Below are 16,481 nucleotides of genomic sequence, written 5' to 3' on the forward strand. Positions count from 1 at the left end.
GCCAATAACTCATGTTTTCTTGGCTGTGGGGGCGACGGTTTTCGCAGATATCGGTGCGGTCATCATCTTAGTGACACATATTTCGTTACAGAAAAGTCGATGACATCACCATTTCGGGATGGAGGAATCACCTTCTGACCAATAAGAATGGTGCATGTGCGGTCACATGATCTATCTGAGCCTGGAACCAACCGCAGTGGCTCAGTCTCTTTGGCGCTCGGTTGCTGATCTACATGTCGCGTGTTCGTTCCCGGGCTCTGTGGCCGAGTTTTCATGAAGGCGTAACACAAAAGGAGCCCGTGTTCTGTAAGATGTCAGCGCACGTTAAAGAACCTCAGGTTGTTGAAATTAATCCCCAGCCCACCGCCACGGCGTTCCTCTAAGTGCATGTGTAGCTTCGCGACGTCTGAGCCTGTCATATGAGTCTGCAAGTAGGCCCTCTATATAAGAAAAAAAAGAGGGAGAGTGGAGAGAGTTGCCAAATTTCAGATGTGAGGTAAGTGGTTTGACCCTCTGTTTCACTAACCACCCTGGTTTTCGATCTTATTTGCTATCATTACTAGTTCCTGGTGTCAGTCTACGAGAAGTTGAAACAGCCTGTGATGTTGTATGCAGCTTGTTTCGTTTCTTAAAATTACTGTTTTTTAATGACTGCTGCTGCTGTGCGGTTGCTTCCACTCAATCAAAAGATGAATGAAGCAAGTCTTTTTCACAGCCCGTTGAAAACGGATCAAAGGGCGATATTTCAGGAATAAATAAGGTTGTTGCCGGACGCACTATTACTCGTATGAAACTGAAAAAATTTAGGATTATACTCACTTATGGAAAAGATGAAAAACTTCCTGCCTCCAGGCTATATTTATGGAAGTCGCAAATATAAGCCTCATAGTATATTGGTTGGAGAACTCAGTGTGTAGGTTTACAAAGGATTTATTTGCTTCACACCATGCTAAACTGGAAATGAACCGTTTTAACTGCGGCCTCGCGGGAGATTTGAATAAAGTGTATTACATAAATGTGGACGGAATTGGAAGAGAAGGCAGCTTTATTGACAATGCGAACCTCAGCCTTCCTCAGATGGTTGCGTTGAGCTGTCCTACCCAAAACAGTCCTGGTATGCTGGAGAAGGATTATACAAAGGAATATCCCGTGGAGAATAAGCAACTGTTCCCCTTTTGGCTGCTTCGGAATCTTTTGTCAGAATACTTGAGCATTTCGTGATGACATAACTCATGAGTGCAGCTACGGGTAGAGCTATTATGTGTAAAGTAATGAAAACTGTCAAGTTAATAAGGATTCGGCACTCCTCACAATTGCAAATGCCAGCAGACGTCCACATAACGTCAGCCATGGAGATGGCCGCAAAAGTGGCTGCTGGCGGAGCGAATTCAATTTACTGTGGGTTGGATCCGAGAAGAGGCCATCAGAAACTTCGAGAATGTTCGGGTAATATGTGAACAGGGGGACCGCACATAGGTACACTCTGCAGAAAAAGTTCACGGAATAACTGCTCAAAAAACATCGTAGTGCTGACTGGTGACCCACCAGCCAGGTAATGTTGCGATCTGATGGAGCCGGCAGGTTCACAGATGCGTTTAAACATACCAGGCGAGTTGCTTACGTAGCTGCTTTGAAATAATTTTATTTTCCCGTAGACCCGTATCCCGCAGACTTTTGCTGCCGATGTTACACAGAAAACTCGGCATCAAAATTTTGACGATTGCCACGGTGAACTGATGTAGCTTGTAGTTCCGGTTGTTTCAGGAACGCTTTTAAATACAGATGCCTAGTTTAGCTCACTGCCTAATCACAAAAAGAAGCCCATTGCCATCAATGCGAACACAAGAAACAGGAATCTGTCCACAGCCTGCGCCAAGGTTAGCCACCTCTGCTTCCCCTCCAGCCATTCGTCGAACGTCGGCGTCTCTTGGCTGTCGCTTGTGTTGCAAGAAACATTGCGCCAATCGCTGCGGCTTAGGCACAGCACAGTTCCGCAGGATCCCGTCAGCAGTCGGTGGATAGCGTCGGGAACTCGGACACGGGCGTTGGAGCGCGACATGCTGACAACGAGTGCGCTTGTCGCCGCGGTGAGCATTTCGACTACAGCTGCCAGTGCCAGGAACGAAACTGCAAAGAAAAAATTGAAGAAAACATTGCTCAAAGAGTTCAGCTTCTTTGACAGAAAATCGCAAATCATTCAGCTTCAACAGTTGAGTTGCACCCAGCCTAATTTTCAGTTTCGTTTACCTTACGGCCTACACTATCATCATCAGCACTTCCTTCTGAAGATAAAAGTATGAAGCACTGAATATAAACTATCTTAGTATCAAGCATCCTTCCCTTCTTCGAAGCTCCTTGATCCGATTAGGCTAAAAAATGGGCGGGTACATTCACGGTGATACTGTCAATGCCATCAAGTTTCAAATGAAGTGCCGGCAGCCGCAAACTTACTTATCTTGGGAACCGTCACGGAGTCTCCCATCAGCTCTGCTATCCTGTAGAGCATGAGAGCAAGGAACAAGAAGTTCAGGCAGGCAACGGTCAGTCTGCGGTCCGAATCCGGCGGCATCCAGAACGCGGCCAGCATGACGAGAGCCGATGCTACCGCAGGTGCTGTGACGGTGAAACGGTACCTGGAGCCCAGCCTCCGCAGGTGAAAGGTCACGTCCACGAACGACCTGTTGGGTGTTGCACAACAGTTGATGAATAGAGAACTACAGCTGGCGCGTACCGTGATGCAACAGTGTATATACGTAAATGTGTCGCTAGGCACAGCGGTTTCACTGGAAATCACATATCCGAAGAAGAGATGCCCTGTGAGGATCAAGGCGGGAACTTGAGATGCAGACAAGCCCATCCCTATGCGGGGACAAAGATGAGGACTGTCCGGAGTTAGATCGTCTGCTTCCCCTAACAGATAAGGTGTATTCTAAGAGGATGGTAGGCAGAAAGAAAACAGTATTAATGGATGACTGAGCATTAATTCTCACCGCCCGATTCGTTTCTTAATATGCATCTAAATCAGAAACATTCAAGGATTGCCTATGAAAGAAACAATGTGAGCAAAAGGCAGTCAAAGGCGTAGACATGGAGAGGAGGTTATTGAGATGTTTAGGAATCAAAGTCCCGTCTACTGATAGTTTCACTTGACTCTAGTAGTGACAGTTAATATATCCAATGGAGACGAAGTCTGAAAAGAAATAGTTAAGGGATCAGTGGCAGGGGACTCTGGCACATAAGACGGGAAGCGATAGCGCCTATAAAGAGGTACACAAAGGAAGGACGACACAGGACAAGTTCCGACTTCATTTAACTTTATTCGATGCGAAGCCAGCTAATATAAGGAAGACCAAGGCATGCGCAGAAAGCGAGCTCATGCACAATCAATAACACCGTTCTAGATATGGCATCTCTTCCTTAAAAAGGGTCACATGTGTATCGCTAACATAATCTTCTCTTCATCATGTGAGAAGTTTCCAAATCTTGCTCTGGCTGTAAAATTTTTGGTATGGACACGAGCAGAAAAGGGTTGGGGAGGGCGGGGCTCGTTATGTCATACTGATGAACAAAGCCAACAGTCACAGAAATCGAGCATGTGTTGTATGCGCGGTCACAGTATAAACGGTTTCACATCGACTCCAAATAGCATGTCGCCCCCACCTGTCCAGGTCCGTGTGGTTTCGAAACGAGATGTCGGTGACGATCCATTCGGTGCTGGCGTTTGGCTGGTGGCTTCCCCATGCCTGGCCTGCGACCAACTTCACCTCGCTGCCGCTGTAGGCGCTGGACATCAACCGAATGCTGCACACCTGCGCAAGTGGTATGGTGGGCTTACATATATGGCCGACGTTCTGCGGTTGATGTCTTAAGAAAAGAAAGCTGGCTCCTAGAAACCTCTTCCAGCGCGACTTTACCAGGTCAGTTAGTTTCAGTAGACCACATGAACAAGTATTGCAGCAGCAGATAGACTAAAGTATACTGGTCACCGAGATACTCTGGACGTAGAATCTCTCACAATGCACCTTTGCATTTAAAGTTTTCTGCCACTTTTTTGCCTTTCGGAACTGGCCTCTATGCTGCTAAATTTTGGGCGTCTCACGGGCGGATGTTTGATGGAGCGTAATGATAATAATTGTTTATCTTCAAAGAGCATAGTACAAATTCAGGCATGCTGAATCCAAGGAAGGCTTCAGGTGGCCATACCGTGGTATTTTACCATTCCGCCGAGGTAGCTCCGTACGTGGTTTTGGCGATTGGCTGCTTACCCGAAAGACGCGGGTTCGATACAAACCCCGCCGGTCGCATTTCGACGGAGGCGAAATGCTGGAAGCTCGTCTACTGGGTAATGTCAGCGCGGGTTCTAGAACCCTAGATGTCGAGATTATTCGGAGCCCTCCATTACGGCGTCCCTCATAGCCTGAGTCTCTTTGGAACGTTAAACTCCATAAGACCAAACCATTCGGAACCTGCCGACCGAAATGCCAATCAGCCCTCGTTGATTAATATGCTACACTGCAGTGGTGAGTCGTTAGAGCATCCGCCTCACATGCGGGAGGTGCGGGGTTCGATCCGCAGTGCCGCCGGGTACCCACCGGGGATACAATGGGTGCAAGCTTTCCCCTGGTCTGGTGCTCGGTTTCTTTAGGGTGAAATGCCTGGGAAATGGGCCATGGACCCTACCTTGAGTAGAAGAAAAAAAACCTTGTTCCATGGCGCTCTTTGGCAACAGATGCCCTTGCACCATAAAAAAATTATCGTCATCGTTAATACGCTAAGCTTCTAAGCTTACGTCCATCAAATTTTTTCTTTCCCTCTTGCAGAAATGGGCAATCGTCAATTAAACTGGGCGCGTTGATGAAATGAGCGCAGTATCGACGATTATTCTTTCACGGGCACCGTGCGATCACACCTGGATTCTGGCGCATCGATGTTTCATTTGGGCAAACTTCCCCTGTTTCAGAGAATTTGATGGGTAACCTTGGCGAAAGGGAATTTTTTACGGAGTCTAAGGAAGTCCTAGCAGTCGAAATTTCCTTGCTTTCTTTTTCGGATTGACGGAGATTTCAAGCTGCTGCAGGGAAAAATGCTCGAAGTAGGGAATTTCGGGTCTAATACAGGGATTTTTCAGTTACGGCATGGAACATCACTGTTATGGTGAAGCGACTGTGATGTGAAGAGTGACGCGTCTCGCGTCATCCTTTACACGTGTCGCGTGTGCATTTCATTCACAAAGTGCGCTTAACATACGCGTAAGCTCGTTGGCGCAAGTGTTCTCTGTTCATCGGCGACGTCCACTGCCTATGTAACCCGGAGCCGGCGGGAAAGTGGTGATGAAATATACATCACCGACGCACCGAGACCTCGGCATAACATGGTATGCATAACATGGTATGGTGGCGTAACATAACATGGAATGGTGGCGCTTTTTCCTGATTTCGTTGCCGCAGCCTGCAATAAAATATTCATATCCAGAGCGCATAAGCGTTGCGTACACCATTGCAGCTTTTGTTGTACAGATGCAAATCCGCACTTTACACGTTCCTAAGCAGCCGGACGTTGCTCCGCGCGCCGGATTAACGGCCGGATTAACTGTTAAAGAGCTGCTTAAAAGCCCAGGGGAGTATGGCAACAGGGGGGTGTCGCTCAGCGCATGTGTTTATGAGCATTTGTCTCTTTCCTGTCACTCTTCGCAAAATAGTGTATAGAGATCACCTTTAAAGGTGCGCTGAAGTGGATTCTGAGCTCGTCTTTTTACCGCGGGAGTTCGATCTGCATGCTGCGAGCATTCTTAGACACTTCGAATTATTGTCCTGTGTGGCGGATTTCTCTATTCAATCGATTTAACCCATAGAAAAATGTCCTATGGCCGGCTTTAGAGATTTGGCCCAAACTGCTGTAAACTTTACCTATTTCTGTCTATAGCTCTGGATACAGGCTAATATATTTTTCTATAGAGCGCTTAAGACAGTTGTATGGTTCCAAAGCTATAGCTTTAGTGGCATAGATTTTTCAATAGCTGTCAATAAGCACCTCTATGGGTGATTATAGACGTTCATAAAAGGCCATAGACGGACATAGCTTTTTCCACAGACGCCCATGGGACGTTTTTGTATGGGAAACGTCCCTGCTCCCACTTTTTTCTTTTTGAACTCAACTCCGAAAAGAGGAAGAGTCAGCCGACGCGTGGAGTGCTTTTCAGCCAGCCGCGAGCCGGCTTGCTGCTGTGACTTCGACGGGGTGATACGTAGTGATGGGTGAAAGCAAGGAGTCCACGAGTATTTTTATTTCCGTGGGCCTAATTTGCGGCTATGTCGTGTGTGGAAGAAACTATTTTTTTCGCGAAAACCAAAAAACAAAATAAAAACGACAGCGAAACCGTCACACGGCGTGCTGAAAGGCACTCCACGCGTTGGTTGACTCCTCCTACTTTCAGAGGTGAGTTGAAAAAAAAAAAAAAAAGCGGGAGCCGGGAAGTTAATTTGATTTAATAGAGAAATTGGCCGCACAGGATAATAATTAGCTGTTTATAAAAATGCTCGGAGAGTTTAGATCGAGTTCCAGCGGTAAAAAGAAGACTTCAGATTTCTCTTTAGTGCGCCTTTAATTTGCGCACTTTTTTTCTGTTTCCCTTGTTGATCTCTCTATACGGCGCACTGTCCTGTTCGCAGCAGCTGAACTGGGAAAGACCGGCCCACAGGTCTCAATAAATTAAACTTATCCTTTGCTGAAGTCAGTATGAAATTGGTCGGGTCATCCAGTGAGACTAGCCTATAGCAGCGCTGCTCGAGAAATTAGCGGGTATTAAATAGGATGTTACAGGGCTTAGTGAATTTCGGAGGACAGATGAGACGCATACAGTGCAAAGAGGTGGACATGTATTATGCTATCGTTGATTAGCGGACCGGCGAGAACTAGGTGTGGGATTCCTTATTAATCGGGACATACCTGGCAACAGAGAGGAATTCTGTAGTACTAAGATGTGGGTGGCAGTTATCGTAATCAGGCTTAATAAGAGGTACGCACTAAAAGTGGCACAGGCTTACGGGCCTACATCTACCCATGACCTCCAAATTCAATAAAGCTTTAGCAATTAGCAATGAACAGTGAGCAAAGAAAAACACAGGACACTATACTGATGGGTGGCTTCAATGACAAGGTAGGGAAGAAGCAGGCTGGAGACCAGGCAGTAGGTGACAATGGACTGTGATTTAAAAATAGCGGGGCATTATTAGTATAGTTCGCAGAGAGAAATAATTTACGGATCATGAATGCTTTTTCCGCAAACTGGAATCAGGAAGTGGACGTGCAAGAGCCCCAACGGTGAGACTAAAGATGAAATAGACTTCATGCTGTACGCTCACCCTGGCATCGTGAAGGATGTGGAAGTCTTCAGAAAGCTGCGCAGTAGCGACCACATGATGGTATGGACTCGAATTAGTCCAGACTTGAATACGGAACGAAAGAAAGTAGTGTGGGGGAAGTCCATCAACGAGTTAGTGGTAAGAGATAATGTAGAATAATTCATGATATCATTGCATAACGGATATTCGTGTTTGACTTAAGAAGACGACCTCAATGTACAAGCAATGAAGGGTTTTTCACACCTATAATTACGGAGTGCATAGCAGAGGTGGCCGGTAGGATGGTTCGATAGGTTGCCGGCAAGCTATCCCACGAGACGAAAGATCTCACTAAGAAACGCCAAAATATGCAAACATCAAACGCCACAGAGAGAATAGATCTGGAAGAGATATCAAAGTTAATGAATAACCGCAAGGTAACTGACAGAAGGAATTTTAATATGGATTGAATCGAGCATGCTCTAACGAACGGAGGTAGCCTAAAAGCGGTGAAGAGGAAACCAGGCATAGGCAAAAATCAGATGAATGCGTTAAAAGCCGAAGATGGGACTGTCATTAGCGATATGGGTAAGATCGTTAAAGTAGCCGAGGAGTTCACGCAAATCTATGCAGTTAAAACATAAAAGGGGTTAAAACTCCATTGTTAATAGTTCTCACCTGTTCGTCGTTAGGAAAGTCCTTTGAGTCTACGGAGCAGGGTGAACGAACCTTCGCACTGTAGCAGATATAGACGCGCGGCTCGGCACTCAGTCGGGCAAACCGCGGGAGAAAGTCGGAATCTTCTTGCCTCCTGCAAGAAAAGCCAAAGTTAGTCTTTTACTGTGTAAGTAGTATGAGTGCCAGCAGGCGAAAATGTCGGCGTGTGTCTCTGCGTGTCCATCGAGTCCACTGACCACGGTGGCACGCTACGCAGTAAATGGAAAAACCCATCAAACCAATGTAAACATATCATTAGCGAGCCTTAGAGACAAAGAAAAGTAAAGAGAAAGTTCTTGGCCGAATTCCAGGGAGTGGAATCTAACAGAATGGAAGACCATCAAATGAAGAAGTATCATCCTAAAACTCGTTCTGCTTACGCAGTTCATCATATCTTACCATCTGAGCATCTCTCTACGTTTTAATGCGTTAGCACTAGAGCTTTCACTCAGCCGCTTAGTCGTTGTCGGTGACGTCCCTGTGTGCGCCCATCGGCTTGTGGGTGATCTGCCCTAGGTGGCCCACCTATAGGTAGCTCTAGGTGGAATATGGGTGCGCCTAAGTCGCGTGACTTTGTGACGTCATCACAGCCTGCCCACTGTATTGTGAACAAACTGCCCAGTGTGGCAGCTGGCAGTTCAACTAATGATTGGTCGCGAGAGGTTGTTCAGGAAAAGCAAGCCCCACCGTTGACAGCACCTCCCATCGCACTGCGGTAGCGCGTCGCTAAGGGGCTGGACCACTGCGCCACTGCGCCAGTAGTGGTACATCAGGACACCCAGCGATCTAGGAATATAAAGTAGAGAATGACCGATTGCGCATAAATGGGCATTAATTTACGCAATCGTGTCATGTCGCTGATCTCTGTCTGAAGCCTGCTTGACATTGAAAACTGATCCTCGAACCGAAATCGAAGTGCTAGCGCACCTAATTTGTATTTCACATAACCACGCTAAATCAACTACTAATTTTTAGTGCGACAGCACTTTGCTGGGCATTCTCTGTATTTAGCCGCTATATTTTTGCTTGTCTGTCTGTGTGCTTGTTTGTCCAAAGCCTGGTTTGTGGGAAGCTGCTCGCCGGGTTGAGGGCAACCTGCTAGGTCTGTCTGTACATATATACATACATATCCTGCCCATCGCGGCAAGTGGCAGTTCAATCAATGAATGGTCGCGAGAGGTTGCTCAAAAAGAGGCGTGGAAAGAGCAACCTGAGGCTCACAAGCCCCACCGATGGCAGCACCTGTCAGCACAGGGCAGTGAAGCATCACTTAACCACACCGCCATTGCGCCAGGAGTGGTATGAAGACTACTAGGAATCTACGAATGTAAACCAGAGAATGACCAATTCCGATATTCATAGCCATTCAACGATTATCACTAATCGAACAACTTCGATCCCTGAACAATGGATCCGAACACCGGAAGCGGAGTAAAAACCGAAGTACTGACGGACCTAATTCGGAATTGGCCTTAATACGCAAATCGACCGTAAATTTGTTTTTGTTTTGTTTTTGCTCTGACGGCTACCGTAAACGCTGGAATCATACGCGCCAGTCTCTGTGAAGATATATACCTTACGCCGCATTGTAGGCACACAAGCAAAGAACGCACTGATTCGAACAGTCTGTACTGTACGAAATATATTCTTTACGAATCATGGATAAATTATGGAGAACTTCCAGCGGCGTGAGAGATCTCCTGTATACTGTTAATTGTGCAATATCTGTGACAAAATGCCTCCCACCAGCAGGTGTGCTAACAGAAATCTCATGAGCACGATTCACCTCCTCCGTTCTTTTATAATGTTTCTAACGATAAAATCTGACTGCACACCAACGCAAAGATATGCCTATTTTTCCTCACAACTTATCGTTGTCCCATCGTACACGAGGTAGCGCTTGATGGATCTCAGTTTCTGATGCAGTACATTACTTCAGCTCTGTTTAGTCGACTGTCAGATTGCTGACAGCAGTAACCTGGGGGCTCTCTAGAGCGCCTGTAAGAAACTGTTACGTGCTTATGATAACGCGTTATCCTGATAAAAAGCCCAGCGAACCGTACGTTAGCCACCGTCGTGCTATAGGCAATACCGAGCGCAATGTTCGGTGCATTACGTCTGTGGCTAACCCGTTTCATGATTTAGCTTCAGAGAATAGCACTCAAAAACTTTCGAAGGTAGTTTCACTTTTAGGTGAGAAAGTTTGGTTCGGACTAGTGGACCAACTGATGTTCAAATGAATTATTCTTCTGACTACTATTTTTAAGTTATGCTGGTTATTTTTCCTCTTTCTGATCATTTTGGTGTGATTTCAAGCAGCACCCGGATAACTCAGCTACACCTATCGCTGGGCCCGCTAGCGATGCTAGCTAGGTATATCCCTGCCAATTCTGCTCATGTTTGATTCAGGAGGAAAATGCGAGATACAGCAAAGACGCTTCTGTGCGTTTGCTGCGGGCATTGCAAGGTGGAAGCTTGGATGCAGTAATAGCGGAATGGGATGGCCCCCGGAGAAATCCCACTAAAAGCTCTTGAGGTAATTCCTGACGTCACTCTGGTCCAATCAGAGTGGCTTGTTCCCCCTGCTTTCTTTTTCTGCGTCCCTTTCTGTCTCCTCTTTGCACTCCTTTTCCTTACGCCGACAACGACACCGCGTACACAGGGGAAAAGCAGCCTCAACAGCTGTCGCTGCAAAAGCAAATCATACGCACGCAGTGACGACGTCCACTCGGGGCCACCACACTTCGCTCAGGTCGACACTGATGCTAGGCAATCCCGGAAAGTCCTCTTTGCTGCGTACCAGGCGATCGTCTTTCCAGTTCTGAAAGTATGGCCAAACGCGAGGCAGTGACAGTGCATCAAATTGGCGGCGTCGCGCCTTCTTAAATTTTCCGGAATTGTATGATCATGATGATGACGCCCTTGCGCCTGGTAGCCTGCGCCGCCCCCTAAGAATGGATGGATGGATGGATGGATGGATGGATGGATGGATGGATGGATGGATGGATGGATGGATGGATGGATGGATGGATGGATGGATGGATGGATGGATGGATGGATGGATGGATGGATGGATGGATGGATGGATGGATGGATGGATGGATGGATGGATGGATGGATGGATGGATGGATGGATGGATGGATGGATGGATGGATGGATGGATGGATGGATGGATGGATGGATGGATGGATGGATGGATGGATGGATGGATGGATGGATGGATGGATGGATGGATGGATGGATGGATGGATGGATGGATGGATGGATGGATGGATGGATGGATGGATGGATGGATGGATGGATGGATGGATGGATGGATGGATGGATGGATGGATGGATGGATGGATGGATGGACGGACTGACGGACGGACGGACGGACGGACGGACGGACGCACGGACGGAGGGAGAGAGAGAGAGAGAGAGAGAGAGGGGGAGGGAGGGAGGGAGGGAGGGAGGGGAGGGAGGGACGGACGGACGGACGGGTGGGCCTATGGGTGGGGTGGGTGATGAGAGATTTTTTAAAATTGCGGGTGTCATCAGTTTCAGAATCTCTTCCTATTTTTCACCATTTCTCTCAACCTGAACAAGCATTGTCTCAGAATCCACAGCACTGTCGAATACAAATTCCAACAAATCTCACTTGTAAAGCTATCCTAAGGACACTTCCGCGTTTCTAAGCTCCCAAATTTCCGAGATTTCATGTAGTCTACCGCCGACAAACACACACGCACACACACTACTTTCTTTATCACTGAACTTTAATGTTTCAATTTATGTACACACTGGCACAATCTCGATCTCTCAGTAACTACGTAGCACACATTTTTCGACCACGAATTCGAGGCTTCCCATTGCTGCAGCAGCTTGATCGATGAAACGTCTATAAGGTGCACGTCTGCTCACGAAGTGTTGGTTACACTGGTTATCAAGGAAACGAAAGGCGATATAACTGGCTCGCTTCTCTGTGGACACCTCAACCGCGCCATGAATAAAGGGAGAAAGGTGGGAATGGAAGATGAGAGGCAAGTGCAGTAGTGCTAAGGGCTCCGGAATAATTTCGACCATATGGGGATCTTTAACATGCACGGACATCGCACAGCACACGGGCGCCTTTGGCTTTCGCCTCCATCGAAAAACGGCCGCAGCGGTCGGGTTCGGACCCGGGTACTCCGCCTCAGTAGCCGTGCGCTCTAAACCCTGACACACTGTCGCAAGTGTTCATATATATATATATATATATATATATATATATATATATATATATATATATATATATATATATATATATATATATATATATATATATATATATATATATATATATATATATATATATATATATATATATTCGAGAATATTTCGTCAAAGTGCACTGTTGTGAAGAACACTGCACTTATTTTCCGAAATTTCATGTTATCCCTGAAACGATTGCCTTCGATCCTTAGTGCACGAAGTGGCATAACCTCCGTGCTCAGAGCAGACACTCATACGACATTAATATGCGCAGGTGTGTGCAATTTAGTTGGCCTAAAATCAGGCAAAACTCTACGAGACATTTGGCACACTGCTGGAATGAAGCAACAAAAATAACTACACCAGCCCCCCCCCCCCCCCCCTCCCCCCTCAAATATTCCTGGGGAGAGAAAGAAGACTGCGCGAATGCACTCACCATGCACAGCCAAAGGACGACCGAAAACCATCCGTCCGCAAGCGCCTGGAATAGAGCACATATTCCTCGGAATGCGACACAATATGAAAAAAAATGTAATTAGACTGTCACGTTCTTCCTACCAGTTTGAACTGTACTACGCTGACGAGAGGACACAATAATAAATACATATTTTAATAATAACCACCATCAGTCTAACTGAAAGAGGAAGAGATAAAAAGGGTTTATTGACGGGAAAGGCAGAGAGGTTGGCCTGAAAAATAAATATCTCGCCTGCTACTCTTCTACACTGGGGAACGGGAAAAGGAGAAAAAAGAGGATCACGATGGGGGATGATGGTGATGGGAGGAGGCAGATGGAAAAATACATAAAAAACAAAAAAGGCACACTTTCTATCATCACAAACGCGAGGCAAGGTCCGTGTCGCTTAAAATGCGTGAGAGCGCTCGCGTTGCCTGTACAGTTTTCAAACAATCTGGTCAAGCGCCGAGGATCAAATCTTCCGAGAAGGACCTTGTGTCCACAGACTTCAAAGCAGATTCGAGCATGAGTGTTTCAAGTCTGAGTATACAGCGGTACAAAGGCCTCTCCTATATTCCTTCAATTAATCTTGTCCTGTGCCAGCTGCGACCTTCTTATCAACACAAACTTCATTATCTCATCACCTACCTGACAATGTGCTGCCCCTACTACGTTTGCCTTTTCTTGGAATACTCTGCGTTACATTTAACCGCCATCGGTTTACTTGCCTTCGCATTACATGACCTGCCCGGGCTCATTTCTTCTTGATATCGATTACGACGTCATTAACTCGCCTTTGTTCGCTGACCCAGCTTGCTATCTTTTGTCTGTCTGCGCTACACGCCTCAATTTCATTTACAACGCTCGCTGTTTGTTCCGAATATTGCCACGAAACAAAAAGACGCAGCACCGTTCACGAGAAAGTGATTATATTCGAACGTATATATTAGGAAACGGTAGTCGATCGGAGCGACTTAGTTGGCGAGAAAGGACAGAGAAACAGTCGAGTGCTGCATTTAGGAAAATTGCCATGAGAAGCTGGCCGCAGCTGGCCAAGTACAAGAAAAGCTCAGGATCGATGGGGGATGAGTTAATATGGCTGATGGTGATTATCATATACATGGAGTGGGTAACGACACTGTTTGAATAAAGACACAAATTACACCAGAGCAAGAGTTTTCAGTCGGTTCAATCTCCGTAGAAGTAATCCCAAGTCCTTACGATGTGCTTGACATCTTCAAATTCAGTGTCAATGCGAACGAACAAAGGTCCAGAGCTGCCATTAAATGGCCCGTAGGCTGGGTCGTACGCTCGGTCTCTGAACAGCCTTCGCTTGAGTTGTTCCAGTTGCGAAACGTAGCTGTCATCAAAGTGCTCACCTGGAAAGCAAAAAACGTACAGGGGCGCCAACTTTGCATTGTGCGTTGGGATTGCGATAGCATTAACAACCTTTACCGGAAGTGACGCCGCTTATAGCCTGGTGACGTCACTTCTCTGGATCCGATGGGAGAATTTTGTATCATTTACAACGCATCTCGGCTCCACAGGGCTTTTTATGATATCGCATGAACAGCTACCTCACTCCGTACGACGTTTTATTAATGCAGGTTTAGTCATTTTACAAAAGTGCAAGGAGTCCAGATTGTTCATAAATCAGAAATGAGGGCGCTTTTCTACGCTTCTGCGTGCTACAGTACGGTATATTTTACAGTGCCATACTAACCTGCACTAGACCTGCAGAGTGGCATAAAGTGCACTAGAAAGACAACAGACTTTGCAACATAATTATCTTGTGTAGTTCCTGTTAAGCTAGAAGCCCATGGGTCCCCCCCCCCCCCCCCCCCCCCCACCGCCGCACCTGTTCCCGGTAGCGGTCATCCCCGTGGGAAATAGAGGAATTTACTGAGAGGCGTGACGCCCGCGCGTAGGGTGCCTAGATGCCGGCTACCGGCACTAATCCTTTCATCTCTGGCGCCGACTCATCGCCTGCTGACCGCGTCTCGCTAAGGACATTCCTTTGCTGTTGGCGGAGACGGCAAATCCGATGCGTGGCACTCGATGGAATGCACATGCAGCGAGCTGCTCACGCGGAATCACGCGCCCTGCACGTTCCAGGAGGTGCGGGATCCACTGGGCTCGGACCGGGGAGCCCTGGGCTCCGCCCACTTGCACATACGGTGCTACTGCACTGCTATTGGCTAAAATTGGGCGAGAGCTAGTTTACTAAGGCTCAGCCCAATTATCGAAGGGGTTAAAAATCCGCTTGAAACAATGACTTGGGACGAGAGAGAGCGCCGAGTCTCAAGCTCGGCCATTTTTAACAGCCTTTTTGAAACTGCCCTTTTTAAACTGCCTTTTGCTCACCTGCCTTTTTATGTCGATCCCGTCTTGATTAAATCAGTTTGTTTGCCAAGAAGTTGGAATTGCTGCCCGAACCGGCAACGTGTCGCCGGACGAGCGGACGAAGACCGCTAATCCCTTCGTACTGCTAAGCCGCCGCGTATCGATCATCGGCCAGCGTGCCATCACCATCTACCGTTCGCGACGAGCAACTGACCAGTCCAAACCGGCCATCCCATCAGAAGGAGGGCAAGAAGTTAACTGTCCCTAAGATCAACATCGTGAACCAATAAATGCAATGAAAGCGTAGGGTAATTGTACTGTGCATATGTAGTAGGTAGTCGGGGCGGTAATAACATCAGTGGAAACCTCAGCAGTCATACAGGCATTGCGTAATCAGGGGCTTAGAAGAGCCTTATGTCAAAATACTGGAAGATATATATATAGCAACTGCACAGCTACTATAGTCCTCCATAAAGTCAGCAATAGAATTCCAATAAGGAAGGGCGTCAGGCAAGGAGACACGATCTCGCCAATGCTGTTCACTGCATATTTACAGGAGGTATTTCGAGGCCTGAATTGGGAACAGTTTGGAACAAGAATAAATGGAGAACATCATATAGCATGAAAAAAAAGCTGACCTATAAAAGGGAGCATGAACGACGGCGATCCATTGATGCTTTTTTAATACAAGGCCTCCTTTTCAAAGCGACTGCCGCTACAATTCCCCAAAATAGCATTAACTATCGGCAAGATGACCGCAGTCGTGAGCTCTGCTTACCACTTGACGCGGAAGCGACGGTGACCTCGGCTACAGCAGCGATGAGGACGAAGCAAAAGTTCCGCTTCATCGGAACGCCTTCCGTGTACTCGTGGTAGATATGCAGCAATAGCATCTGTCTCACACCAAGCAGCGCCAGTGACGAAGCTCTGTGTTGCCGCAGGGGGCCGTTCTCGCGATCCGTATCCGATTCCGACAAGCTTTCCTCCTCTCTAGAAAGGTTGTACGCAAACAGAAACCTGAACGACCATGGCGCTGCGTTTGAGTTCTTTTCGACGAGTGCGGGAAGCTTTTAAGGTATAGTATGCAGTGACAGCTGTTTTCGTGTTTTATGTTTGTATTGTCCTTGAATCTGACCCACTGTCGTGGAGTGATGAAACCGGTATAAGGACTTCGTCAATGAAGAGGGTATCTCAGTTTTACCCCATCACCCGAGACCACTTTTGTGTTTGAATGAACATTAAATGTAGAGGTACGATTAAATACCACATGATGGTTCCACTGCTAATTCAATTGCGTTCGGCGCACCGCAAGGATATGTGAAATAGAGGACTTTTCAGTTATTTAAAATGATGGGGAAATAGTAGTAGTAGTAGTATTAATAGTAGTATT

The 16,481-nt window shown here is 46.9% G+C and overlaps 2 protein-coding genes across 2 annotated transcripts; both read right to left on the minus strand.

The window, feature by feature from the left end:
- Positions 1-1,034: 1,034 nt before the first annotated feature.
- LOC144108761 (neuronal acetylcholine receptor subunit beta-2-like) lies at positions 1,035-12,766 on the minus strand. Its single transcript, XM_077641930.1, has 6 exons — positions 12,728-12,766; positions 10,769-10,878; positions 8,019-8,151; positions 3,661-3,809; positions 2,452-2,678; positions 1,035-2,127 (listed from the first exon to the last, which is right to left on the minus strand). The coding sequence occupies exons 1-6, from the start codon at positions 12,728-12,730 to the stop codon at positions 1,808-1,810; spliced, it is 942 nt and encodes a 313-aa protein (XP_077498056.1). The 5' UTR covers positions 12,731-12,766; the 3' UTR covers positions 1,035-1,807.
- Positions 12,767-13,936: 1,170 nt separating this feature from the next.
- LOC144108133 (uncharacterized) lies at positions 13,937-16,022 on the minus strand. The gene is made up of 2 exons (XM_077641411.1): positions 15,870-16,022; positions 13,937-14,127 (listed from the first exon to the last, which is right to left on the minus strand). The coding sequence occupies exons 1-2, from the start codon at positions 15,982-15,984 to the stop codon at positions 13,937-13,939; spliced, it is 306 nt and encodes a 101-aa protein (XP_077497537.1). The 5' UTR covers positions 15,985-16,022.
- Between the last annotated feature and the right edge of the window lie 459 nt (positions 16,023-16,481).

Source organism: Amblyomma americanum, chromosome 10, assembly GCF_052857255.1.
Source record: "Amblyomma americanum isolate KBUSLIRL-KWMA chromosome 10, ASM5285725v1, whole genome shotgun sequence".
NCBI classification, from domain to species: Eukaryota; Metazoa; Arthropoda; class Arachnida; order Ixodida; family Ixodidae; genus Amblyomma; species Amblyomma americanum.